Source organism: Pholcus phalangioides, unplaced genomic scaffold, assembly GCF_987345545.1.
Source record: "Pholcus phalangioides strain wild (caught in Gottingen) unplaced genomic scaffold, Ppha-v1.0 ptg000003l_1, whole genome shotgun sequence".
NCBI classification, from domain to species: Eukaryota; Metazoa; Arthropoda; class Arachnida; order Araneae; family Pholcidae; genus Pholcus; species Pholcus phalangioides.
Genome location: NW_028301596.1, coordinates 40,765,520 through 40,789,884, shown reverse-complemented (window position 1 = coordinate 40,789,884; position 24,365 = coordinate 40,765,520). Strand labels below are relative to the sequence as shown.

Sequence of the window (24,365 nt, the reverse complement as noted above, 5' to 3'; positions counted from 1 at the left end):
GGTGCTTTGCTTGCACATACATTTCTTAGAAGATTTAGGACCTCCACGTCTTCAACTTGAATATCGTTGAGCGTTTTATTACCCCATGCAACACCCGTATATCGAATATCATTATCTCCATTAAAAACCGACGCGAAAAAGTCATTGAAAGCACTACACATGCCTACATTGCTCTCTACTTTTGAGCCTCCTATCGAGAGGGGGCCAACTGTCCCCTTACATCCATTATTGACGTATCGAAAAAATGATTTTGGGTCAGAGCCAATGTTATCTGCCAACCTAGATTCAACTTGCTTTTTACTATCCCTTATCGCTTTCTTCAACAGTCTTCTTTTATCAGTAAACAATGATAGGTCACCTCGTCCACTTTTATACTCTCTGAATGCTCTTTTCTTTTCAAGATAAAGGTTCCGCACGCTATCCGTGAACCATAGAGGGTGTGATGTACAAACACGCTTTTTTCGAACAAAGGGTATGACGTCGTGCAAAACAGAGGACAGCTTCGTACTAAATTCTTCCCATTGACTTACCACCCCTACTGATTCCAACCGGTCTTTGAAAACTTCCGCTAACAGTGGAACACAGCTGGGAGTTTTCGCGGCAGTTTTACCGTTGCGGCTTATACGCCGAAACGATGTCTCAAGCCGTCTGTGTGTAAGACAGTATATTGAGTGATGCACCAATCCTTTAGCATCCATTTGATGGGTCAATATTTTCCTGAAATTTGCATGCCACGCTAACCCTTAATGGTTTCGTGAATTATATAGCGTTTTATTTTTTTTTTATTCCTGCAGAATTTCTTAAATGAACTTGTGCCAAAACTTGAATTTATAATTCTCGAATTTTTGATAGATTTACAATAATAAACCATTATTTTCTCGATGTTTGAGTATCGTCAAAATTTCACCATGTCTGAAACATAGAATTACTTTTTTATTGTTGAGTTATTAGGGGCGGTAGTTTTCAGGATTTTTGGAAATTTTCAACGAAAAATAATGCACGTGAGTCCAGTGGATATTATTGTATTATATAAGTTCTATTAATAGTAATCATTCAAGTGACTATAATGTTAAATTTTGAGTTATGAATATCGAATGATTTTCAACACTAGCGTCCATCTATTGAGAGTAGTTTTATTTTATTTTGTGGCGGCGCTGTCGGCAAGAGAACGATGTGTTGACAGATATACACGGACACATAAAAATGACATCTTGACTCTGCAAGAAACGAAAGCCTTCGTTCAAAACGGCGAAAGAGAGGTAAAGAAAAGGCGCGCTCAAGAAAACGATGTGTTGACAGATTTATGATATTGGAATGCCAACACCTACGCACTCTTGCCGACAGCACCGCCACAATATTTTTTATATTTCCACGTGATCAGGGGGACTATGTCCCCCAGTGAGTGAAACCATATTTCATTTTAGATAAAACTGTAGTGCAAAAATGTCAAAAGATAGACAAGCGAACAAATTTTTACTGATCTGTTGTCTTCCTGACAATGGGGTCATTCAAATATTACATCAGCATCGAGGGGGGGGGTTTCGGATTTGCTGACTTTTGATGACAAGGGGTGGGGGAGGGTTTGAAGGTTCCTTACGTAAAACATTGAAGTAAAACATTTCTTTAAGTATTGATAGTAATATCATTCAAGTTACCTCACTTGTTTAATTCAACTATTCAAAACTTTTCTTCTCTGGATATTTCAATGTTTCAACGTTTCCCAATTAAAGGGTCAAATAAAAAAATAAAAAAGAGAAGAAAAAATGGCAGTGATACGAGAAGTGCTTATTTAAGGTAAAAACAATTGATTAAAAAGTCAATTATATGTTGATAAAATTGGTCAATTCGTTTAGTTGAAATATATCATGTTTAAGAGTGCATTAACACTGCGAGACAAAAACTTACCACTTCCTCCTGTTAATCCGAGGGCGTTCAATCCGCTGTTCGAGTTGCCTATTGCGGAAACAAATAATTAATCAACCAAATACAAAAAGCATTTTAATTTGAGGCCATGAATGATTACTAGAATCTCTTGTGCTGATAACATTTCATATTTAATTAGTTAAAATGTAAGCCTTGGTGTAATAACACTGCATGACAAACTCACCGCTTCCTCCTGCTAATCCGAGGGCGTTCAATCCGCTGTTCGAGTTCCCTATTGTGGAAACAAATAATTAATCAAATACCAAAAGCATTTTAATTTGAGGCCATGAATGATTGAAAGTATCTATTGTGTTGATAACAGTTTGTACTTGATTAGTTAAAATATAAGCTTTAATGTAAGCCTGCGAGACAAACTTACCGCTTCCTCCTGTTAATCCGAGGGCGTTCAATCCGCTGTTCGAGTTGCCTATTGCGGAAACAAATAATTAATCAACCAAATACAAAAAGCATTTTAATTTGAGGCCATGAATGATTACTAGAATCTCTTGTGCTGATAACATTTCATATTTAATTAGTTAAAATGTAAGCCTTGGTGTAATAACACTGCATGACAAACTCACCGCTTCCTCCTGCTAATCCGAGGGCGTTCAATCCGCTGTTCGAGTTCCCTATTGTGGAAACAAATAATTAATCAAATACCAAAAGCATTTTAATTTGAGGCCATGAATGATTGAAAGTATCTATTGTGTTGATAACAGTTTGTACTTGATTAGTTAAAATATAAGCTTTAATGTAAGCCTGCGAGACAAACTTACCGCTTCCTCCTGTTAATCCGAGGGCGTTCAATCCGCTGTTCGAGTTGCCTATTGCGGAAACAAATAATTAATCAACCAAATACAAAAAGCATTTTAATTTGAGGCCATGAATGATTACTAGAATCTCTTGTGCTGATAACATTTCATATTTAATTAGTTAAAATGTAAGCCTTGGTGTAATAACACTGCATGACAAACTCACCGCTTCCTCCTGCTAATCCGAGGGCGTTCAATCCGCTGTTCGAGTTCCCTATTGTGGAAACAAATAATTAATCAAATACCAAAAGCATTTTAATTTGAGGCCATGAATGATTGAAAGTATCTATTGTGTTGATAACAGTTTGTACTTGATTAGTTAAAATATAAGCTTTAATGTAAGCCTGCGAGACAAACTTACCGCTTCCTCCTGTTAATCCGAGGGCGTTCAATCCGCTGTTCGAGTTGCCTATTGCGGAAACAAATAATTAATCAAACAAATACCAAAAGTATTTTAATTTGAGGCCACGAATGATTAAAAGAATTTATTGTGTTGATAACATTTTATACTTGATTAGTTAAAACGTAAGCCTTGCTGTAATAACACTGCATTACAAACTTACCGCTTCCTCCTGTTAATCCGAGGACGTTCAATCCGCTGTTCGAGTTGCCTGTGTGTGGGGAAAACGAAAGAACACTTTCAGAGCTATAAAGTGCTAGTTTAAGGTTATAAATAGCGCAAGGATTTCTATAACTTTGCTTAATTTTCATGATTCTGCATATTTCGATATTTTCACGAGATGGAATATTTTTACATGATTTTCAATCATTTTAAGGCCTTCGAGGCCTGTTTTCATATTTTTTTAGAGCATTAGTTGTTGTTCCTTCGATGTACTTTACTGACCCATGATTAGTTTTAAAACATCCTGAACTATATGAATTTATGCAGTTGAATATTAAAAGAAAATACGGAGACATTAATTCTCATGCTTGAGAAGATATGAATAAAAATTCGAAATCAATGTTATTGCATGGATATCAACCGGTGAATTACTTCATATTTAATTTTCTGGACTTATCTCTAAGCGAACTCAATATTTCAGAAATTGAGAATTCAATACAATTTTTAAAATCATTGATGTGTCGGAAAACCCCCACTATAAATTTCCGCATTTCTACAGTAAAATCGGCAATTTTAACACTGATTTCTATGAGGATCATCCTTTGCCTTACCCTCAAAGTGATGGCTGATAATGATTATGACGTCTATTCGAAAAGCCTCATTACTGGGATTGAAAAAGCGGCAAACCATTACAAAGGCATAAATGTTATACATATGCTGACAGCATTAAAAAAGTGACAAACCATTGCAAATGTTTTATACATATCTGAGACGCATTGGTAGGCAACCACGGTAACCAAAGTAAATACTCCGAAAATGATTGTTGAGGTCCAAAAGAAATTGTTGCCCGACAGTTTTTCGCTCATTCTGGGCATTTGCTCTACTCAGACGAGCTTTTAAAGTAGCCTATCATTCATGTCGGGTCCCATTTGGTATATACGCTAAATTTGGTGACGATCGATCTAAAATTGTAGGTTTGTATAGAGAACATACACACACACAGACATCCAGTAGATCAATTTTATATATACCTGTATAGATATATACACCAAACGGGACCCGACTTGAACGATAGGCTACTTTAAAAGTTCATCAAAGCTGGGCAAATGCCCCAAATGGGGCATTGCCCAGCTTTCTCTGAAATTAATTCTAAATCGATGTATATAAAATTGATTTTCTGTGTCAGCGCATGTGTTTTCTCCATACAAACCTGCCATTTTAGGCTGATCGTCGCAGAATCTTGTGTATATACCAAACGGGGTCCAACGTGAACGATAGGCAATTCAAAAAATTTGTCAAGAGCTGGACAAATGCCGGAAATGGGCGAAAAATTGTCGGGCAACAGTGGTTCTTGAGCCTCAAAAATCACTTTCGGAATATTTACTTTGGTTACCATGGTTACATAGCAATGCGTTTCATATATGCGTATGCCTTTATAATAGTTTGTCACTTCTTTAAAGCTGTCCGTATTATGCATAACAGTTTATTCCTTTATAAGGTTTACCACTTTTTCAATTATCCCAGCAAATGAAGAAAACCCGGGCAGCGCCGAGTATTATAACTAGTGTTTTTATATTCTTCGATGTTTTTGAATAAGGCCGTAGTCTCATCATCCCGTTGGGAAGGGCTCGGATTTTTATGCCCTTAAAGATGAAACGTCGTTACTCATCGTTAATCATAAATTCAGGTTTTTTTAACCTATCAGCAACGACGTTTCATCTTTAGGGCATAAAAATCCGAGTCCTAGAGAAATGGATGTATGTGATAGTTAGTAAAAACTGAAGAGTTTCAGTACACAAGCAACTATAATTTTTTTTAAATGGTGTTTATTGCAAAAAATATTCCCAATTTTCTCACATTATTTTTCTAAAACTAATGTTACCAAAAATAGAAAGGCTAAATTTAAAGTCGTTTTTTGCCTTTATAGGGCATATTTTCAGTGTGTGTGTGTATGTGTGTAGTTATTGTTGGTTTTTTTTGTTTTTTTTTTTGAGGAAATAAATGTATTTCTTATAGAACGTTTTATATCAGTTTTTCGGTCCTAAAATATTCCTAGCCTTATTCATAAGTATTGGGAGGCGGGGATAAGGGCAGAAAAGAATTGCTAATGCGACTGATTACAGCGAATGCCAGAGTAACGCTTCCATCTTTCCTCTTGTTAATTCGAGGACGTTCAATGCTTTATTCGTGTTACCTAAAAGAAATAATGCCAAAGGTGTGAAAAGTGTTAACATGAGGTCATGGGTACTGAGAAAAACACAGGATTCGAAACCAGACCTACACAGTCAGAAGCTACCTCGCTAACCACTGGATTGACAGGCGGTATTTAAAGTAGCCTTCCTTTTGCTTAAGTTTGGACCTGTTTACCGTGAATGTGCCTGACGAAATCGGAAATTGCAGCAGTGTTTTTTGGAACAGATGCTATATCACTTGCCCCGTTTACATGTACAATATTGGGGGCCACTTTGGTGATTATTACCTGCGTGGCAACTTTTTTCCCTGGGAAAAAGTATAGACGAAGATCCGTCAAAAGAGTCCCACCTTTGTTGCGGAAGAGTGGTGGCTGACTCCGACCTCCTCGCCCATAATCCTTTGTGCTGCGAAAACTACTGTAAGCTCCTTCGTCAGCCATCTTGAACAGCCAGTTTGGAACCAACCACTTACGTTCAACCCACGTAACCAGTGACGACTTCCGGAAAGAAGAGGGGAATACCGGCACAAACTAAACGCCATGTAAACGGATTGTAGCGAAAAACCCTGTTACGGGTATTATTATTAAACTTCTGCTCATTGTTTTTTCCCCCCTTTTCAGCAATTGAGGGGGGTTGGTGCACGCAAATTTTCCAAAAAAAATACATTTTCTCATTTTAACTTTATGTCAAGGATAGATAACGCTGAAAACCGAAATTAACTAAAATAGGAATGCAAAATTATTGAAAGCGAAACTGCCTTAAAACACGCGCTTTATTTGAGATTTATTAAATGTTGGGGGTTGGTGTGTCCCCGCAAGTTTTCCAAAAAACAATTTTCAATTTTAATGCTATGAAATTTTCTGCGTCTAACTGTGTTAAAGTTTTTGTTCTTTCCCTGTACTAGAAATATTTTTAAAATATTTTTTAATATAAACTGCAGGCAGGCATTACACATGCTAATGTTTCTCTCTCGCTAAAATGCTTCTTTCTCAAAACTGTTTTTTGTTTTTTTCGAACACCACTCATCCAAATGTTTTGAAACTTCGTGTGTCTCTCAACACTATGGTGTTATAAGCTTTAACGCGAGGATAGGATTTTTATTAATATTATTTAAAAAAATATTATGACGCAAAATATGGGTAAATTTTGGTGATTTTTGGAAAAGTTGCATGTGTTGTTGAAGTTAAAATTCAAGAAAAAATTACAGTTAAAATCGTAAAAGCTCGTGTTAAAGCCCATAGTGTCGAGAGAAATGAAGTTTCAAGGCATTTGAATGAGTGGTGTTCGAAAAAATGTTTTTTCCTTATCTTAACAAAAACTTACTTTGAGGGAAAGCGCATTTTAGTAGTAAACAATAGCACATATAATGCCTGCCAGCAGTTTACATTAAAATATTTTAAAAATATTTTAGCACAGGTAGAACAAAAACTTTAACACAGTTAGACGCAGAAAATTTCATAGCATTTAAAAATTGGAAAGTGTGTTTTTTTGGAAAATTTGCGCGTGCAGCAACTCCCTTAAAATGTTTTCGGTACAAGGGTGGTACCTAGGGATTCAACTAGTGGATGTGCGAACAACAAAACAAAGCAGACCTTTTTATAACGACTATCGACAGGGTTGCATCACTATCGTTGCATCATATCAAATCCAACTCGATATTCATTTCTTAACGGTCTTTGTGTGACATCATTTCATAATCGATATGGAAAATAGAATTCCGAGAAATCTTTAATCAAAAACAAATTTAAAAAAAACAGACTTCATTAGTTTTTCGCGATTCACCGCAATTCCGTACTTTATGATAGAAATCCGTAGGAACTACAGACATTGTGTCCGTTAGTTTGGCCCAGATATTCATGAATCTGCTCAGAAAGACCATGGGTGCAATTATACCGCGATTACACTACCGACCAACGGAATGGGGGGTGCAATGACGTATATATTTCCGATAAAACTGCACCTCCAATGCACATTAATCTAGCAATGTCGTGGGAGCAGCGAGAGCTGACCTGAACAAAACTTTGAAGCAGTAACTGGTTCAACTCTGCGAAATCATTTGAATGTGAACAGAATCGAATACTTTAGAATATTCCGGAAATTTTTCTGCATACTCTGGACGATCAAGTAGCAATACCATAATAGAATCGAGCGAATCTGAATCACTCCATGGTATCTGCTGGGATTTATCTGGTCTTAATGAATGGTCGTGTGAATAGCATACAGTAGTGAATGTCTTTGAAGTATGCGTACAGATACATATCTGTAAAATATATATTGCCTATTTCACTGACCTGAACTTGTCGGTCCCGGTGGTTGTCCCGTGGGCTTGGTCTTGGGTCTACACATTTTTCCTTTTTTTCCTGCATAGGAAATTAACTATATTGGAGTCGGTTCGGTAACTTTGAGGTCAATTTTTAAACTTGATACGCATTACAAAAAACCGTTGACAATCGATACTGCAACACTATTAAAAATAGTTCAGAATCAGATGGTTCGAATAGGTAGTTATGATAGATGTTCTCTGTATTTCCCAGAGTACAACAGTCTCAAAGTGTGCGTCGCAGCTTCTAGGGGAGCTTCTGAGCTGTATATATTGAATTGATGTATGTGCCTATTTATGCTTTAGAGTGGTTCTTTTGTGAATGTACGTTGCAAAACATCTAATAAATTATTCTGGAGAATAGCAGTTGAACCATAAATAGGGGGGGGGGGGAGAGAGAGAGCCGCGGATGACAAAAGTTTGAGAACCACTGAAGTACAGTAAGAAGAATGAGTATGATAATCGTTTTCTTTGTATTTTGGTTGAAAAAGTCTCATATTTGAGCAAAACGGACTCGGAATACTTTTTATTCTACATTTAATTGGAAATTGTAATTTGTGTTCTAAATGAAATCGTTTGGCTATCGTTAATCTGAACAGACCTCTGTAAAAACTGAAGGTCAAAGAAGGTCACTAAAACGAAGAAGGAAAGAAAAGCCCTACAATGTTAATAGAATTTGTGCAATACTGAACATGGGTCACTTCAAAACTCAACAGGGATATGGAAAAATGATTTGACGCTATTGGTTGCATGAACTTAGATGAGCGAGAAAATGTTTATCAACCATATAATATGAAGTTCATGAAAACTAAGAAATATTCCCCCATTCGCCCACTCTCTAACCAGATCAGATTATTATTTCATTAGAAGCAGGACCGTTTCCGGATATTTTTCGAATGTAAATGAATAATGTTTTGGTAGTGAAAAATCCCCTCCCTATCAACTCCCCTTCAGTTGACGCCTTCTGCGGCAGCGTATATATAGTTCACAGGATTATTTTTCCTGCCATCATTAGAAGCGTCGAAATTTTCTAAAAGTCATATAAGTGGGGGGGAGGCCTCAAAAATCTATCTAGCTTGACTACTAGTAGAGACGTAAGAAAGAAATTTGAATATTAAACTGAATACGAATGAATATTGTACGTTGTGGAGTTATTATTGACTGTGAAGTAAACGACCGCCCCCCCCCCCCCCCCACTAAAACATGGTGCAGATTAATTCGCAAACATGACTATGCAGGAAGAAACGATTTGGAAAATAAGAATTTTACAGTTCTTTTGTTCCCCGTGAATGACAGATATTTTCGGTAATAATTTTTGTCTATCGCCATGAAGTAACCCCCCTTAATTTTCATTAAAATCTGCTGGATGAGTCTGGCCTATCTCGTGTATCGTCAACGCTTTGCGGACGACTAACAACGCGGGTTCATTGTTTCTTTATGCCGCGTATGATCGGTTCTACCTACGGACTTTGCATGGACGGTTTTTTTCGCTTACTGTTATCAAAATAAACTTTCTCAGGTGCCGGGTCATAACAATTTGTTGATGCTTGAAATGCTTGAAATCCGTGTCAGAATCATCTAAATTCATACTTACGGAAAGCTGGTCTGATAGTATATGTACAGTGATATGAGCCGCGAATACATCGGTTTTTTTTTTTTTTTTTTTTTTTGCACTGGCTCCAGGTATACTCATTTATGTAAGTAGCAGATGTTCCAAATGTTATGGCTCATCGATGTGATTATAATTAATAACGCGTGATTTCAAGCTTTTGTGAAAAAACATTTCGCGCCTAGAAACGACTAAAATGATATTACCGGATCCAAATTATTACTTTACTTACGTAGCTTTAATCATAACATTAATGATTCATACTTGTCATTGTACTCTTACCTCCTCCTGTACTACCAGTAATAACAGTTGTTGAACCGGTCGATCCACCTGAAAAATATGACACAGTAAGTTATGAAATTCAAATCACTATGAGAAAGAGAGGCACGTATAACTCTTCGAAATGACATAACTCAAGTAATGCATTTGTTACGCTAAATGTGATAAATCGGTAATTATGTAAAATAACAGGCAACTACACGTAATCGCCAATCAGTTCGGTAAATTTGTTAAATTCTCCTATATTTATAATTTTTACCGGTGATTATGCATAGTTACCGATTGAAGTTGGTATGATAAATCCTGAAGAAATACTACTTAAATAATAAAGCTTATATCCCCCTCAGGGGACAGAGCGGGGGGTCGCAGTTGGTTTGGTTGTGGTGGTAAATTTAAGTATTTAAAGGACGATTTATCATATTTGTCAATACGAGCTGAGTATACATAATAACTGATAAATGTGACAAATTTGCAAAATTTATCAAACTTACCAAAATGGTTAGCAATTATGCGGAGTAACCAACGATTATACATAATTACCGGATATACCGCATTTACCGCGTAATATGTTCACTTCTAAATTTTTAATTGTGTGAGTTTTGCTAAAAAATAAATAAATAATTTTTAATTCCATGGATGTGTTTCAGAAAATTGAAAATGTTCTCTAAATGCTAAGATACGCCATTAAAATATGTTTTCGTAAATTTCAGAATAAAATAACCAAAATTGTTATCCACATGCAGATTCTTAATAATATCATGATAAATTTATTTAGTGATTACAGTAAATAAATGTCAGTGTACTCAAAACTTGTCAAGCATACGTTCCACGAATAGTGATCGAAGTACATTATAAATATCTTTTATGAACAAAGCAGGTCTTAGCTCCCAAGGAGGTGGTTGGTGATTTGAATAAGGGGGCATCCCATTTAGGTTCAATCGAGTTCAGGTCTAAAGATCTCTGGCCATTCGATTTTTAATTTATTAATTATGGACCATTTTCCGTCAATGATGGCGACCGTTTCTCGAATTACGCTCTTTTAAGATAGGATTGGCGTTCTGTAATTTTATGAAATACTGTGTGTGAAATGATTATAATCTAATACACATAAAATAACATGTCCTGACTGGTTCATCATCGCCGAGCCGAAACCAATGAAGAAATAAATAAGTATGAAATTCGGTCAGAAGTTTTATTTTATAACGTAGAGGCTCACTAAGAAGGGGTTTTTTCAAAATTGAAACCCTCTGTGCGGGGGTTATAAGTGGGTTCAAATGTTATATGGGGGCAGAGCATCGCCAAGCCAAAATCGCTGTACTTATGAATGTAAACTTTAGTCAATAGTTTAATTTCATAATGTATTTTTGATATATTTTTTAAGTGTCTGTGTGTGTGTGTAATGGATTTTTTTTTAAACTAAGCCCTTAAAGTTGTCTTAAGGGCAAATTTTCAGATTACCGAATCCACGTGAGCGAAGCCGCGGGTAAGAGTTTTCCATATAGCCTTGGACGATGAATCGCTGCAACAGTGAAGCCGGATAATATTGCTAATATAAGTTTCCCTTTGTCTCAACGTTGCATTATTTTAATACAGACACGTCTGACTAAGATAATGTATCCATAATGTATCCCCACGCAACGATGTTTTCATATGACTGATTAAAGGAAGCATATCATTATTATTATCTTGATATTCTAAAGAGAATTAAAATATTTCGCATCCTAGTGGGGTGTCTGATGCAAAATATCCTGTTTCTCATTAGTTTCAAGTTCAACTATATTGATATTCGGCACACCAAAAAGTAATTGCTGAAATTCTGCGGCAAACAGTAAAAAAATAGCCAGCATTATGACAAATAAAATTCATACCAGCGCTATATCAGTCATTCATTTTCATGTTGCACACCGGTTTTGAACCAACAGCAATTTCACTTCAAGAATTATAGCAGAAGGTTTTCCTTGTTTGATAGATGGCAGCACAGGTCCTAATTAAAAACAGTTTCTCGCATGTTTTTAATAAATTAGAAAATTAAGAAATTTTCCTCGTATTACAATTTCTTTTTTTCCCCCGTTTACGAAAATTTCTTTCATTTATGCCGTCCATTAGATAGAAAAAGGTTGAAGATCAGATCTCATTGCACTAGATCACTGATAACGGTCATTAAAAATTTAATTTCATATAGCAACTTTTGTTTCAGTGCACGTATTAACCTTCTGGCGAACGAAAAGTCCGGTCGCAGCGAGTCGTACACGCACAGTGTCTTCCCAGTACTTTAACCCTGTCAGCGGCATTTGGAAGTACGCTCCTTAAAAGCTTCTTAAATCGGCAATGACGAGCCCAAACTTTTTGTAAAGTTGTTTCTGCTGGGAGTACGAAAACTAAGATGTTTATTTTAAACCAATTTTATTTTATTCTAATTTTTGTGATAATAAGATGTTTATGTTTAAATAAAGTACATACTGTGTTTGTCAACATGGCATTTCATGGCATTCTGCGTAAACAGCGTGGGAAATTTCACTATGAGTCTATGCCATGCAAAGGGTGACGATCAGAGAAACTGAAACTTGTGTTCCAAGTCGCAGGAACTTTAAAAATGCGTAGCATTTACCCGAAAAGCTCAGTTCACTTTTACCATGTTGATATGAAAGGTTCTGTAACTACGCACCTTGTAGTACATGCATTTTTGATATTTTTTTCTCTTAAATCTTGAAAACTTTGAAAGCAAGTATTAAATATCCAAGGAATGAAGAAACAAAATCGAGACACTTTCAGAAAAAAGTATGCACTCGTGAATGCTAAGGAAATAATGTCAAATAATAATTACGAAGCTTTACAAAAAAAATAATTAGTCAGAGATAATTATACGCCACCTGATACTACAATGATTCCTTCTAATGTGGCCTTCACCTTTAATAGTAAATCTGAGAAAATAGATACGAAACGAGTTATTACTTTTCATAACATCACAAAAAATAAATGCTGAAGAAATTTGCATTGGAATTTTGATAGCAATATTCGGCTAAGATAAGAAGCTAGAAGCAATTAAACTGATTTCGAACGAAAAGAAAAATTGTTTAAGAAAACAGGTAGCAATCTGTCATGCACGGGGGGTCTTAAGTGCAAGAAAGAACTGATCGGGAAAAAAAGAGACTGCGGGGGAGTTAATTCTATTTGGGGGGCCCGAAGTAAGAGGAAAAAGGAGATACGTAGGGGGATTCTTCTGGTGAGGAGTGCCTGAGGGTTTTTTCTTATCATAATTCTGTGTGTGCTCGAGAGCGGGAGAATGTTTTTATTTATTTTATTTATTTATTTATTCTTTTTTTTTGTAGTCAGCTTGTCAAATAAATAATTAAATATTGTTAGTGTTTACAATTATGAGTGGAGTTATTTTAGATCAAGGAGATGTTTGTAGTTAATCCAGAAAGGGAGTTCTCATAGTGGATCCTACCGAATGCGCCACTATGAGAACTCCCTTTCTGGATTAACTACAAACATCTCCTTGATCTAAATTAACTCCACTCATAATTATAAACACTTATAATATTTAATTATTCCTTTGACAAGCTGACTACAAATAAAAACATTCTCCCTCTCCCGAGCACACACGCATAGTTAAAATAAGCAAAGACCCTCAGGCACTCGTCACCAGAAGAACCCCCCCCCCTACGTATCTCCTTTTCCTCTTCCTCCGGGCCCCCAAGTAGAATTAACTACCCCGCAGTCTTTTTTTCCCGATCAGTTCTTTCTTGCACTTAAGACCCCTGTGCATGACACAATCCTTATAGCAATAAATTAAACAACTAAAATTTAGCTGAATCGCTTTAAGCTAGCAATTAAATGACATTTAAAAGCCATATTTAACGATGCGATACCCAGAATATTGCGTGGTGCTGCAACATGCTGAAGCCATTGATTCAAATGGATCCATCTAGAATCCTGGAGGGACAAATTGTAAACGCATAAAAAAATATGACTAAGTTCACTTATCTCAACGAACGAACTGCATATTCTGAATGCAAAAGAAAGCATTGTTTCTAAAGGCAAATAAAGTAAGCTATAATATTCATGAGAGTTGCATTGCAAGCATGTACAGGGAAACCTCGTTAATGAGTCACTCTTGGGAGAGCAAAAATATGACTTAGTAAGCGGAGTGACTCGTTAAAAGGAGTAAGCCACAGCTGTGCCAATTCTTGCCTGAGGACAATTAGGAATTCCAAAAATAGACCCGGTAAGCGGAGTGACGTATTAACCGGGTGACGCACTAACGAGGTTTGACTGTATAGCGTATATTTCACTGTAAAACTCCGAAACACATGGTGAAATAAGCTTGGCGTGTATGAGAGATTTGTGGATGATTGCAAAAGCTTATACAACTTCGGAGATTTTTTCATAGCGAAATATATCTATTGGATCAAGTTAAAGCGAACACAAGCTGATTTGGCATGCGAATGCATTTGTGCAAATGAGTAGGATGAATAAAAACTCACCGATAAGTCCACTCAACCAAGCGGAACCATTTCCTGAAAATCAACAACATAAAAGAAAGGAAATAAATTTCTAAAATTCTATACAGCTTCAGCCAAATATCTCTTCATCTTCACAGCAAGTTATTACTAGAACCATACATGCATCCCATAAAACATTCTGAAGAATCTCTAACGGATTATGGGAACTATGATGTAGTGTGTAGGACACTAACGTGCATGCTATGTGTTGTATATGTTATGCGTTTTGTCGGAAGTGCTGCCATCTCTCTCTCTGTCTTTGAAAATGGAAGCAAGAAAGTGGATTTTTGACTAATGCTAACTTCAGTGTCGTGGGTCTGCTTTGGACACAGTCTTTCCTTCGCTACAGAGGAAAGTGGAAGAAACGGATACTTATATACTAAATTCGAAAACATTTAAGTATAGGCATGAGGAACCGTGTAAATCTGCATTTATATACTCACAATCACATGTTCGGAGACAGTGCTAATCAACTCATCCAAAACTAACACTTAATTTTGAATAATTTTATGAATGTTTTCAAGAAAAGTTGTTACACGTAGCTTATTGAATATGAAAAATATGTCTTCATAATTTCTCACTGTACCCAAACACGCATTCGATATTTGAAGAGTGTCGAACAAGTAATTCGAATCCCGGATCCGATGCTTTTACATGCTTTTCGTGGATTCGATATGCTTTTACACTTGAATGGTGGGCAATCTGTATTTCATTCGGATCACTGCTATGGAAAATTCAGTGATTATTTCCTTTCTAGAATGAACATATGGCCAAGATTCCGACTTTCAATTTTCAAGAAATCTCATTTTATTCGCAAATAACATCACTTAGATAAACGGGTGCATAACCTCAGACCAGCGAAAATTGTTTCGGTAGAAAAGTATCAACACAACAACACAATATGCTGATCATATTCCTTTCATTAAAAAAAACGGGATATTGTTGCCAAAGGAAAGTAAAGTTGGAAATTCCATTCAAAATACTGTCAATGTGAAGAAGAGTCATTCCTGACAATAAAGTTTCCAGTTACAGTAAAAAAAATTGTCTAAAGCAAATGAAGTTGGCAGTCACAGCAAATCATGTGTCAAAAGCAAGTGAAATTTCCAATCATTGCTGACGTTGTTGAAAAATCGCCAATCGTGGAGAACGACGAGTATTGCAAGTCAAAATGTAATTCACCAAAAGAACTTACATGTTTGACAAAATAGGTGGTAAGAATATATTTACATATGACTATAATTAACTATGATAGAGTAATAATTATCATAACAGACCTTATAAAAAAAAAGGGTTGGGCAACTGAAACCAAGGGATGTTCCGTAAAATGCGAGTCATATGGTCTTTGCATGCACAAAATTTTCTGGCCCCGTAAGCGTCAGAAATACTGCATATCTGGCCAGCGGAACGGTTGTGCACCCCCTGACTTGGATAGTTCGATTCAAAACACCCACATTCTACTTTTGTGCAGTCGCCGTCACTTTTTCACTTGCTTACACCAAATATATTATCAGATATAATATTAAGAACTTCACGACTACGCAAGTAAACATTATACGGAAAAGGTAATTATAAATTTTTCCTCTCTGAAACACTAATGGCATATTCAATATGATGAGAAATAAAATGTGCGTAATAATAGACGAAAATTTACATCCATTTAAAAGTTTCACCCCAGCTTGTACGTGAAGGGGCTAAATATTCCAGACAACCGTATTCACCATGAAATCCCCCATTTAATCTAAAACATTGATGTTCTCGTAATAAATACCTATTTACTGTGGAAAAGCTTAGGTGTTATTAGACAACGCGTGATATCTGATTACGGTGGTGGTTGGCATTCGAATATAATGTATCCCGATCACTCCGACGTGGTATTCACAACCAATACGTATGCTTGACCGTGATAATTCACACACTCTTCATCAACCAATGCACCACCTACAAAAAAACTCACCCAGTGCCGACTTTACTAATTTTTCGAATTTCCTGATTATGAAGCTTTGTATGAAATCTACGATCTTCTGCTGAATTTGATTAAGATCTGCAAAATAACACATGAGTAGTTATCAAGTTCGTACATATTTTCTGTTTGTGATTGTGAGCATAAAGACACAGAAATCGGTATAGTGGGTAGAGAAAAATAAACATGGCGGTGTAATTAGTATGTGTGTGTGGGGATGGGGCGGGGAATAAGTGAGTATATAATTTTTTCATTCTTACCCATACCACTCGCATTACCAGATGACGTTGATGAAGAAGAACCGGCAGCACCTGATGATGAAGAAGAAGAAGATGATGATGATGAACTGGATTGTCCGGAGCTACCTGACATCGCACTCGTGGTTCCACTTGTTGCACTACTGCTTGAACTGGAGCTTGAACTGCCACCTGTCGGGAGGAAAAATAAATTGAAGTATCATCTCGAACAAAAAATTCACATTAATTAAGTTCCAATTTCAATGCATGAAATTGATTAATCAGTGAATGTATTTTTTGGGGAGGTTTCATTTTGTGAATTGTCCAGTTCTATGATTGTTGCTGTATTGTGTGTACTGCTCTAATTTAGTGTTCAAGTTTCCTCCTCTTCATTAATTTTTATTTTTACCCACCATCATTGGCATCACTTGGAATTTCGCCATTATAATAATCGAAGAACTTTTTTTTCAGATACGCGGGCCAGTTATCATTTGGAGAGTCCACATCATCTGAAATTATAACAAAGAAGCATGCGGTCACCCCTCTTTTACGGCTAAATAACAATTTCCCCTGCATAATAAAAGTATGTATTTCAAACCCCTGATTAACGGTCACCCCCTTTTTTTACGGACAAATTTTTCTGTCCCGCCGGTGCCAGTAGGAAGAGAGCGTTATACTAGTGTGTGATAGCTAGATTCTCTTACATGTTTTTGTATGAACTGGTCGACGGTACTGTGTAAGGTAAGGCGTAATCAATTCCACAGCAATGACTCTATGACTACCTGAACTATTTGCTATTAGTTAGTTAATTAGTTGAAAAAAATAACAATTTTCTTATTAAATTCTTTTTGAAATAAACAGTTTCAAAAGAAATTATTTTCGGTAATATTTGATGTCGGATATTTAAATCATAATTTATTTTCAGCAGAAGGCTTCAAAATCATCAGAAAAATTCAAAATCATCAGAAAAATTCAAAATCATCAAGGAAAACTGATAAAAAGTTTTCATATGCAGTCGCTTATACAGTCCGGCTCTCTTATAACGAACATGGGTATTACAAAATTCCACATGTTCTGTGCATTTCGTATTGCTTATCTACTTCCTTTTTTGATTAAAGATGCTCAATATGTCCACCTTGGGATGCACGGCATATGTCTATACCGTAATCAGATTCGTTCCTAACTTTTCCGAGCATGTTTGCACCCACTGCTTCCACAGCTGCTGTTATGCGTATCTTCAGTTCGACTAATGTAGCTGGAAGAGGGAGGGGGGCACATAAACGTAGCCTTTTATAAACCCCCCGCTAGAAGAAGTCGCACTCTGTGAGGTCCAGCGATCTTGGAGGCCAGTGATGTTTAACTGAATCGTCAGGTCCCGTACAGCCGATCCATCGTTTAGGAATGCGATTGCTCAAAAGTTCTCGAACGTCCAAGCTTCAGTGTAGTGGTACTCCGTCCTGCTGGGCAATGAAGTTATCCGAATCTGTTTCTAACTGCGGGAAAAGCCGATCTTGACAAACACTGAAATGGCGGCCGAAAGAAGAGCATTAGCGCTACCTGTGGGCAACTGCGTGAAACTGGAGATTTCCCTCTTCCTACGGATACATTATTAGATCAAAACGGATTGAAAGCAGAGTAGTTATGATTTTTTTAAATCGGATGATTCTTTTTGAAACACCCTGTGTTTTGCCGACTCTTAAAATATAAGTATATAATTAATCAATTAAATATTTTTACAAAAGCATGTGTAAAAATTATTAAAAGACCAGTAATAATGTTCTGCGAAACGTAATTCCTTTCAGCATCTTTGATCTTCTGAAGTTTCGATACTTAAATAGATGTTCACAAATATTTTACGGCTGTTTACGATTATAAACAAATGCATGATATTTGCAATGCTTTTCTATCACATCTTCAGAAATTTGAAATCGTTATCCGCCTTTAACTGTTTGAATATTTCAGTTTGTGCTCTAATTGTATAAATTTGTTGGTTTAAAAAATTAAATCGTTTATATTGCATTGAAAATAGCACTATTGCACATTTGAAGTGTCTGGCGGATCTCGGGGACGGAAAAATATCTACCTTCTTTGCACCGCTGTTCAGCGATCAGATAAGAAATAGAACAAGATGTCGTAAAGTTACGCAAATTATCGTGACGGGTGAAGCTACGTGATTGGCTGCATGGAAAAAATTGAGGAAAAAAATCGTACAATCGCGGAATAACGGTGCACTTGCGAAATATGCAACCGGGCTCTCGGTAAAAGAAAAAGCATTATATTTTGCTTGTTTATTAGGCAAAAATTGTTTCTATGCGAAACGTTTAACGTCTATAATCGTATCATGAAAAAATATATTATTTTAAATTCATTTATGTATTTAATTACCTAAGATTTCTATAACTATTTTGTCTCTTTTGATTAGTTAAATCTCTATTTATATTAACAATTCTCAGATTATTAAAAAATGTGTATTGCGTATTTGAATAATGTTTCATTTTGCTCAAACGCATAGTTTTCTAGCCGGCACGGGGATAAAGAAGCTCACTTATAACGAACAGTTTCGCTGTTTTTTTTTCCTACTTCGTTCTAAGCGGGTCCGACTGTTCTTTGGTTGCAATTGTTACAAACAGTTATTGCTTAACAACGAGTGGAAATGGCGGACGGAAAAAGCAATAAGTGAAAGTGTGTGAATTGTAAATTTTAAAGGTGTATGAGTTTAAATAATTTCCGCAATGTTTTTAAAATATTAGGTTTTTGATCAGTGTTTTTGCATAAACATGGAATAAATTTGTTTTTTGTCTATGGTGTTTTGTGTCGCTGACTTTCCACTTAAAAATTCACTTGAAACTTAAAATCAGTTATTACAATTAGAATATGAACGAAATTCTCGAATCAGAGTGAAAACAAGGAAATGTATGAGCAAAACAATAAAAATATATCTTAAAGCAGGTTTTTCCAGGAGCAGGTTTCTACGGCGTGAAAACGCTGACTGCACACGGTTCAGAAATTCCGCTCCTAGGAAAACCCAGCTTTAAGCTTTTTCTTTTTTTTCAAAAAACAGTTCTATAACTTGTCAAAACTTACTGGAACTTGGTGTCGTTTGACCGCCAGACTGACCGCCAGATTGACCGCCAGATTGCCCACCAGATTGTCCACCAGATTGGCCGCCAGATTGTCCACCAGATTGACCACCAGATTGAGCACCAGATTGTGCACCAGATTGACCGCCAGATTGCCCGCCAGATTGACCACTAGATTGACCGCCAGATTGACCACCTGAGCTTTGTGAGCCACCTGTAATGTCATGTTATAGCGATATCATCAGTGTCAGCATTGCATTTATAGTAGATAAACTAGATATTACTAGATATTACTCATATACACTGCTGGCCACCGTAAATGCAACACCCTGAAGAAAGCATGCAAATAATATGAAATTTACAACATGCATTAGCGGAGGTGAGATATGCAAATGATTAGAATTTCAGCGCAGACGCACATCACGCGCGCCTGTGGCGCCACTTCAAAGCGCTATTTAAGGCTTGGAGATTTCGACGATTTGAAGTACGGCAATTGTGTTTTTCTTGTGGTTTTTTCAAAAAAACGATCAATTATGCCTCGTAGAAAACAGCGATCATCTTTTGATCAAGTATCCGAGTTCGACAGAGGAAGGATAGTGGCCTACCGAGATTGTGGATTATCTTTCAGGGAAATCGGTAGTCGTGTTGGACGAAACCAAACAACTGTAATGCGGATATGTGATCGTTGGATGCAGGAGGGTACGACGGACCGACGTGTTCGATCGCATCCACCTCAGTGCACCACTTCACGTGATGACAGGCGTATTGTGCGTATGGCAGTGACGGATCGCTCAGCCACATCACGAACCATAGCACAGCACATTCAGTCTGTACCGCATCATCCAGTGTCTGCGCGTACCATTCGACGCCGTTTACAGCAGAGTGATCTGTCCGCAAGACGTCCATTGCTTCGTCTACCCTTGACGCAGAACCACAGACGTCTCCGCCGCCAATGGTGCGATGAAAGAAGGATGTGGACGGCACAATGGAATGAAATTGTCTTTACTGACGAGTCACGCTTCTGTCTGCAACACCACGATGGTCGGATTCGAGTCTGGAGACACCGTGGAGAGAGGATGCTGAACAGCTGCGTTATGCACCGCCACACTGGTCCTGCACCGGGTATTATGGTATGGGGCGGTATTGGATATCACTCTCGCACTCCTCTAGTACGCATTGCCGGTTCTTTAAAAAGCCAGCGCTACATCTCCGAGGTGTTGGAGCCAGTTGTCCTTCCTTACCTTCAGGGCTTGCCCACAGCCATATTTCAACAGGATAATGCGCGACCACACGTGGCACGTATTGTCCAAAGGTTCTTCGTCAATCGCCAGATTGAATTGCTTCCCTGGCCAGCTCGCTCCCCGGATCTTTCGCCGATAGAAAACATGTGGTCCATGGTTGCTCAACGATTGACCCAGATTACATCCCCAGCTGCCACACCAGATCAACTTTGGCAACGCGTGGAAGCTGCTTGGTCTGCTGTACCCCAAGAACACATCCAAAGTCTCTTTGAATCAATGCCGAGGCGTGTGGCAGCGGTGATCTCCAACAATGGCGGCTACTCTGGCTACTGATTTTGGCAGGAACCACACTTCACAGAAGTCTATAAATTTAATCATTTGATGTTTGGTCAACATGTTATCTACAAAATAAATATTGTTGCGATATCTCTTGTCTTTCTTGGTGTTGCAATTTGGGTGGCCAGCAGTGTAAATGAGTAACATTCAAAGAAAAGAATTAAAAATATTGACAAAAAAATAGTATCTGACATTTAAAAATCTTATTAAAATTTGTCTAACATCCATTTTTTTAAAAAAAAAAGTTTTTTGAATATTGAGAAAATTTTTAAATATTTGCAATTATAGCAGCAATAGATTTCTAATTTATTATCATAAGATGATTTTTGGATCTCTTTTGATACTTGATGAACTAACGATTTCAAATCGAATCTATTTCATAATACAAGTGATTTCAATTGAAATTGGCTTTTTCTCGCAATAGTTTGTACTATTATAGAAAGAAACTAAATGAATAAATGGAAACAAAATGAATAAATAGAAACAAAATGAATAAATAGAAACAAAATTTGGATCTAGAATAAACAAAAGTAAATCAGCTATTTTTCAGCACGTACCTCCCATAAGTTGGTCGATATAATTCTTCCAAGTGGCATCATCCCAGTCAGCAGGTTTCATACCTGTAGAAAAGTGCGTTGGATATAATAAAAACTTTTATAATTACAGAAGGTTTTCCTCATTGAAAAAAAAATATGTTACGAGACATATTTATTCAACGAAAGTAAATATAATTAAAATTATAGTAAAACTATGCAACTTATCTCTGTTTTTTTCTCAATATTTTGACCAAAATCAACAAAAGCAATGTTTGCTCAATGTTCTAAATCATCTCGTCTACCGAGATCTAATTTTTATTATCTTACATGTAAAATGAATGATGATGAGGATAATATTGAAGGATTCAGACGAATTGAATGATTTATTTTTTTGCATGGTCTTTCAGTTATAAATAATGCTCAAACCACTGTGCGCATGTTTGTCTCCATGATTGATGAAAAAAAGTTACATTAAAATAAAATCTTTTTGACCAGCAGTTGATTACGTATTTAAAAAAAGTGGAGAAGTATATCAATTTTAATGTTGTGGCGGTTGCCAATAACATAAAGGTAGCCAAGACCAGATTGACAGAAGACCCCTCGAGAGAGCTTGAGAAACACACACGCATAATTATGCTCTTTCCCTAGTTCAGGAAATTAGTAGTAGCCCCGTAGCCAGAAATTTCGTTCGGGGGAGGGGGCACTTTCATTTCGGAGGGGACTAAAGTAATAGAACAATACATTTGACCATCTTTTTTCACTTTTTTTTGGTCATTTTCTCACATTTCGGGAAAGGGGGAACAGGTTCCCCCCCAAGTCTCCCCTCACTACGGCTTTACCCTAGTTTGTGTATTCAATCTAGTTTGGTAGAATCATAGCTAAAAAAAGTTGAATGTGAGATGACGTAAACTTTGCATGTTTATACTTTACGACGTGATTCTGATTAATTTCCCAAAATAAATTTTTAATAGCAGTGAAAGTATCACAAAACTATCGCTCGGTTGAACAGTAATATTTTCATGCTTTATTCATATAGAATCAACTTCATAACTTTTATTCTTTTCGAGCATTTTTTATAAAATACCCTGAATGTTTTTGCACGCAGTTGATTCAAGCAGTATTCAATTATAACAAAACTATATTGTCTTATTCGTATTCATAGTACTTGTACAGTATGTATAAGTTACAGCAACACTGACTTGACTGGTTCTTTTTTTCTTATTTTTAATTCAACAACTTGATATTCTTGAAAGAAATTGTAAAAAATTAGAAAACGTATAACTATGAAACTTACTTGCGAATTTCTGGTAGTCAATCATAGCTAAAAAAAAGTTTAATGTGAGATGACGCAAACTTTACATATTTATATTTTATGATGTAACAATACATTTCTGCACATAATATTTTTAATTCCTCAAATCAATTTTATACGATCATAGGAATGAACTTGTGAAAAACATGTGTGAATAGTTCCACAAAAAAGAGCCAAAGTAATCACGTTTCAGTGGCTGTTGTTGGTCTTTAAAATCGGTTTTGGATGTGGAGAGGCAATCTCGCCGAAATGAGCGGTTTTTGTCGAACTAATTTGAAACTTCAATAACTCAACGAAAAATACACATAGTGAAGCCATCTTAGCCTCATTTTAAAGAAGAAGGGTTTAAGTTTGTGCAATTTTTTTTACTTCGACATTCGTGACAGCCAACCGTCGGGAACTGTAAGCGTGCAAAGTGAAACCACTATTTTCGAATTTTCGGATTCGCAAATGTTTATAAACGGAATCATATCTCCGAGACTAATCATCCGCTTCGAGTGAACTAAATGTCGTTTTGAAGAAGAGAATACGTGTTACAACCTATTTTGAGTTTCATGTCTGTATCTTGAAAATTCAAAAAGATACAAGGCTGTAAATTTTAAAAGTTGGAAAATTCCCCGTTTTTTTTTCTAAAATGTCGCGATATATGAGGGCAGAGTAGAACCACAATTACAAAAATCGGGTACGAATCCGTAGAACATAAAATTTAAAATATAATAACACCAAAAATGCCAGGCCAGAACCCAAAACCAAAACGCAGTGTGGTCGCGAATATATAAGTTTGAGTCTCTTAGCCATAGATTGCATTGGTGAACAGCCATTTTCTATCTGGCACATGTGATGCATTTATTATGTATGTTTTGGTGTAGAATCCGAATCTGCTCTTGAAAATGAATTGTGAGATTGACATTGAAATTAACTGCTCTTGAAAATTAACACGTGAGGTTTCTACGTAATTTTTTGAGATTTTTTTAAGGATTTTTGTTCTTCATATTGTTCTGGGCACCGGAATACATGTATAAAATTAAATTTCTGATTATTCAAGACTCTTTGCAATTAAACATACTACACAGCGAGTCTAATTTAGAAAGCACTGATTTACAAATTTCAAACGAAAGAGAATCAGATGATGCACGACTCTCAGAATTGCACAGACCTGATTACGACCTCACTTCATAGAATAGAATGACCTGAACGATTTAGTCCGCAATTTAAAGCTTTCGCAATTAAAGCAAGCTGAAATTTTGAGTTCCAGGTTGAAAAAATGGAACCGTCTGCTTAGCTGAAAAAATAAGGATTTCCAGTTTTAGATCAGACGTAACCGTTTTTCTGTCGGTGTGTGCGCTCCGACATGAATGGACTGATGATGGAAATGGGTGTTCAGTAGAACTCACAGGAGGGGTGACTATATATTGATCCAATTAAAATTAACCTTAAAGTAGTATTATTGAATAATGAAAAC

The 24,365-nt window shown here is 36.5% G+C and overlaps 1 protein-coding gene across 2 annotated transcripts in view; it reads right to left on the bottom strand.

Moving 5' to 3' along the window:
• The window catches only part of LOC149088608 (uncharacterized), a 55,280-nt gene that overhangs the window by 10,847 nt on the left and 20,068 nt on the right, over nucleotides 1-24,365 (bottom strand). Inside the window, exons 10-25 of one of the 2 annotated variants that reach the window (XM_089248149.1) lie at nucleotides 22,886-22,912; nucleotides 21,613-21,675; nucleotides 19,483-19,692; nucleotides 16,423-16,590; nucleotides 14,185-14,217; nucleotides 12,568-12,618; nucleotides 9,701-9,748; nucleotides 7,781-7,849; nucleotides 3,299-3,346; nucleotides 3,097-3,144; nucleotides 2,902-2,949; nucleotides 2,700-2,747; nucleotides 2,505-2,552; nucleotides 2,303-2,350; nucleotides 2,108-2,155; nucleotides 1,906-1,953 (exon numbers count right to left, since the gene is read on the bottom strand). In XM_089248149.1, the coding sequence (XP_089104275.1) occupies nucleotides 1,906-1,953; nucleotides 2,108-2,155; nucleotides 2,303-2,350; nucleotides 2,505-2,552; nucleotides 2,700-2,747; nucleotides 2,902-2,949; nucleotides 3,097-3,144; nucleotides 3,299-3,346; nucleotides 7,781-7,849; nucleotides 9,701-9,748; nucleotides 12,568-12,618; nucleotides 14,185-14,217; nucleotides 16,423-16,590; nucleotides 19,483-19,692; nucleotides 21,613-21,675; nucleotides 22,886-22,912 (1,053 nt within the window). The remainder of the gene's footprint in view (nucleotides 1-1,905; nucleotides 1,954-2,107; nucleotides 2,156-2,302; nucleotides 2,351-2,504; nucleotides 2,553-2,699; nucleotides 2,748-2,901; nucleotides 2,950-3,096; nucleotides 3,145-3,298; nucleotides 3,347-7,780; nucleotides 7,850-9,700; nucleotides 9,749-12,567; nucleotides 12,619-14,184; nucleotides 14,218-16,422; nucleotides 16,591-19,482; nucleotides 19,693-21,612; nucleotides 21,676-22,885; nucleotides 22,913-24,365) is intronic. The other variant, XM_089248158.1, reaches the window with a different exon arrangement.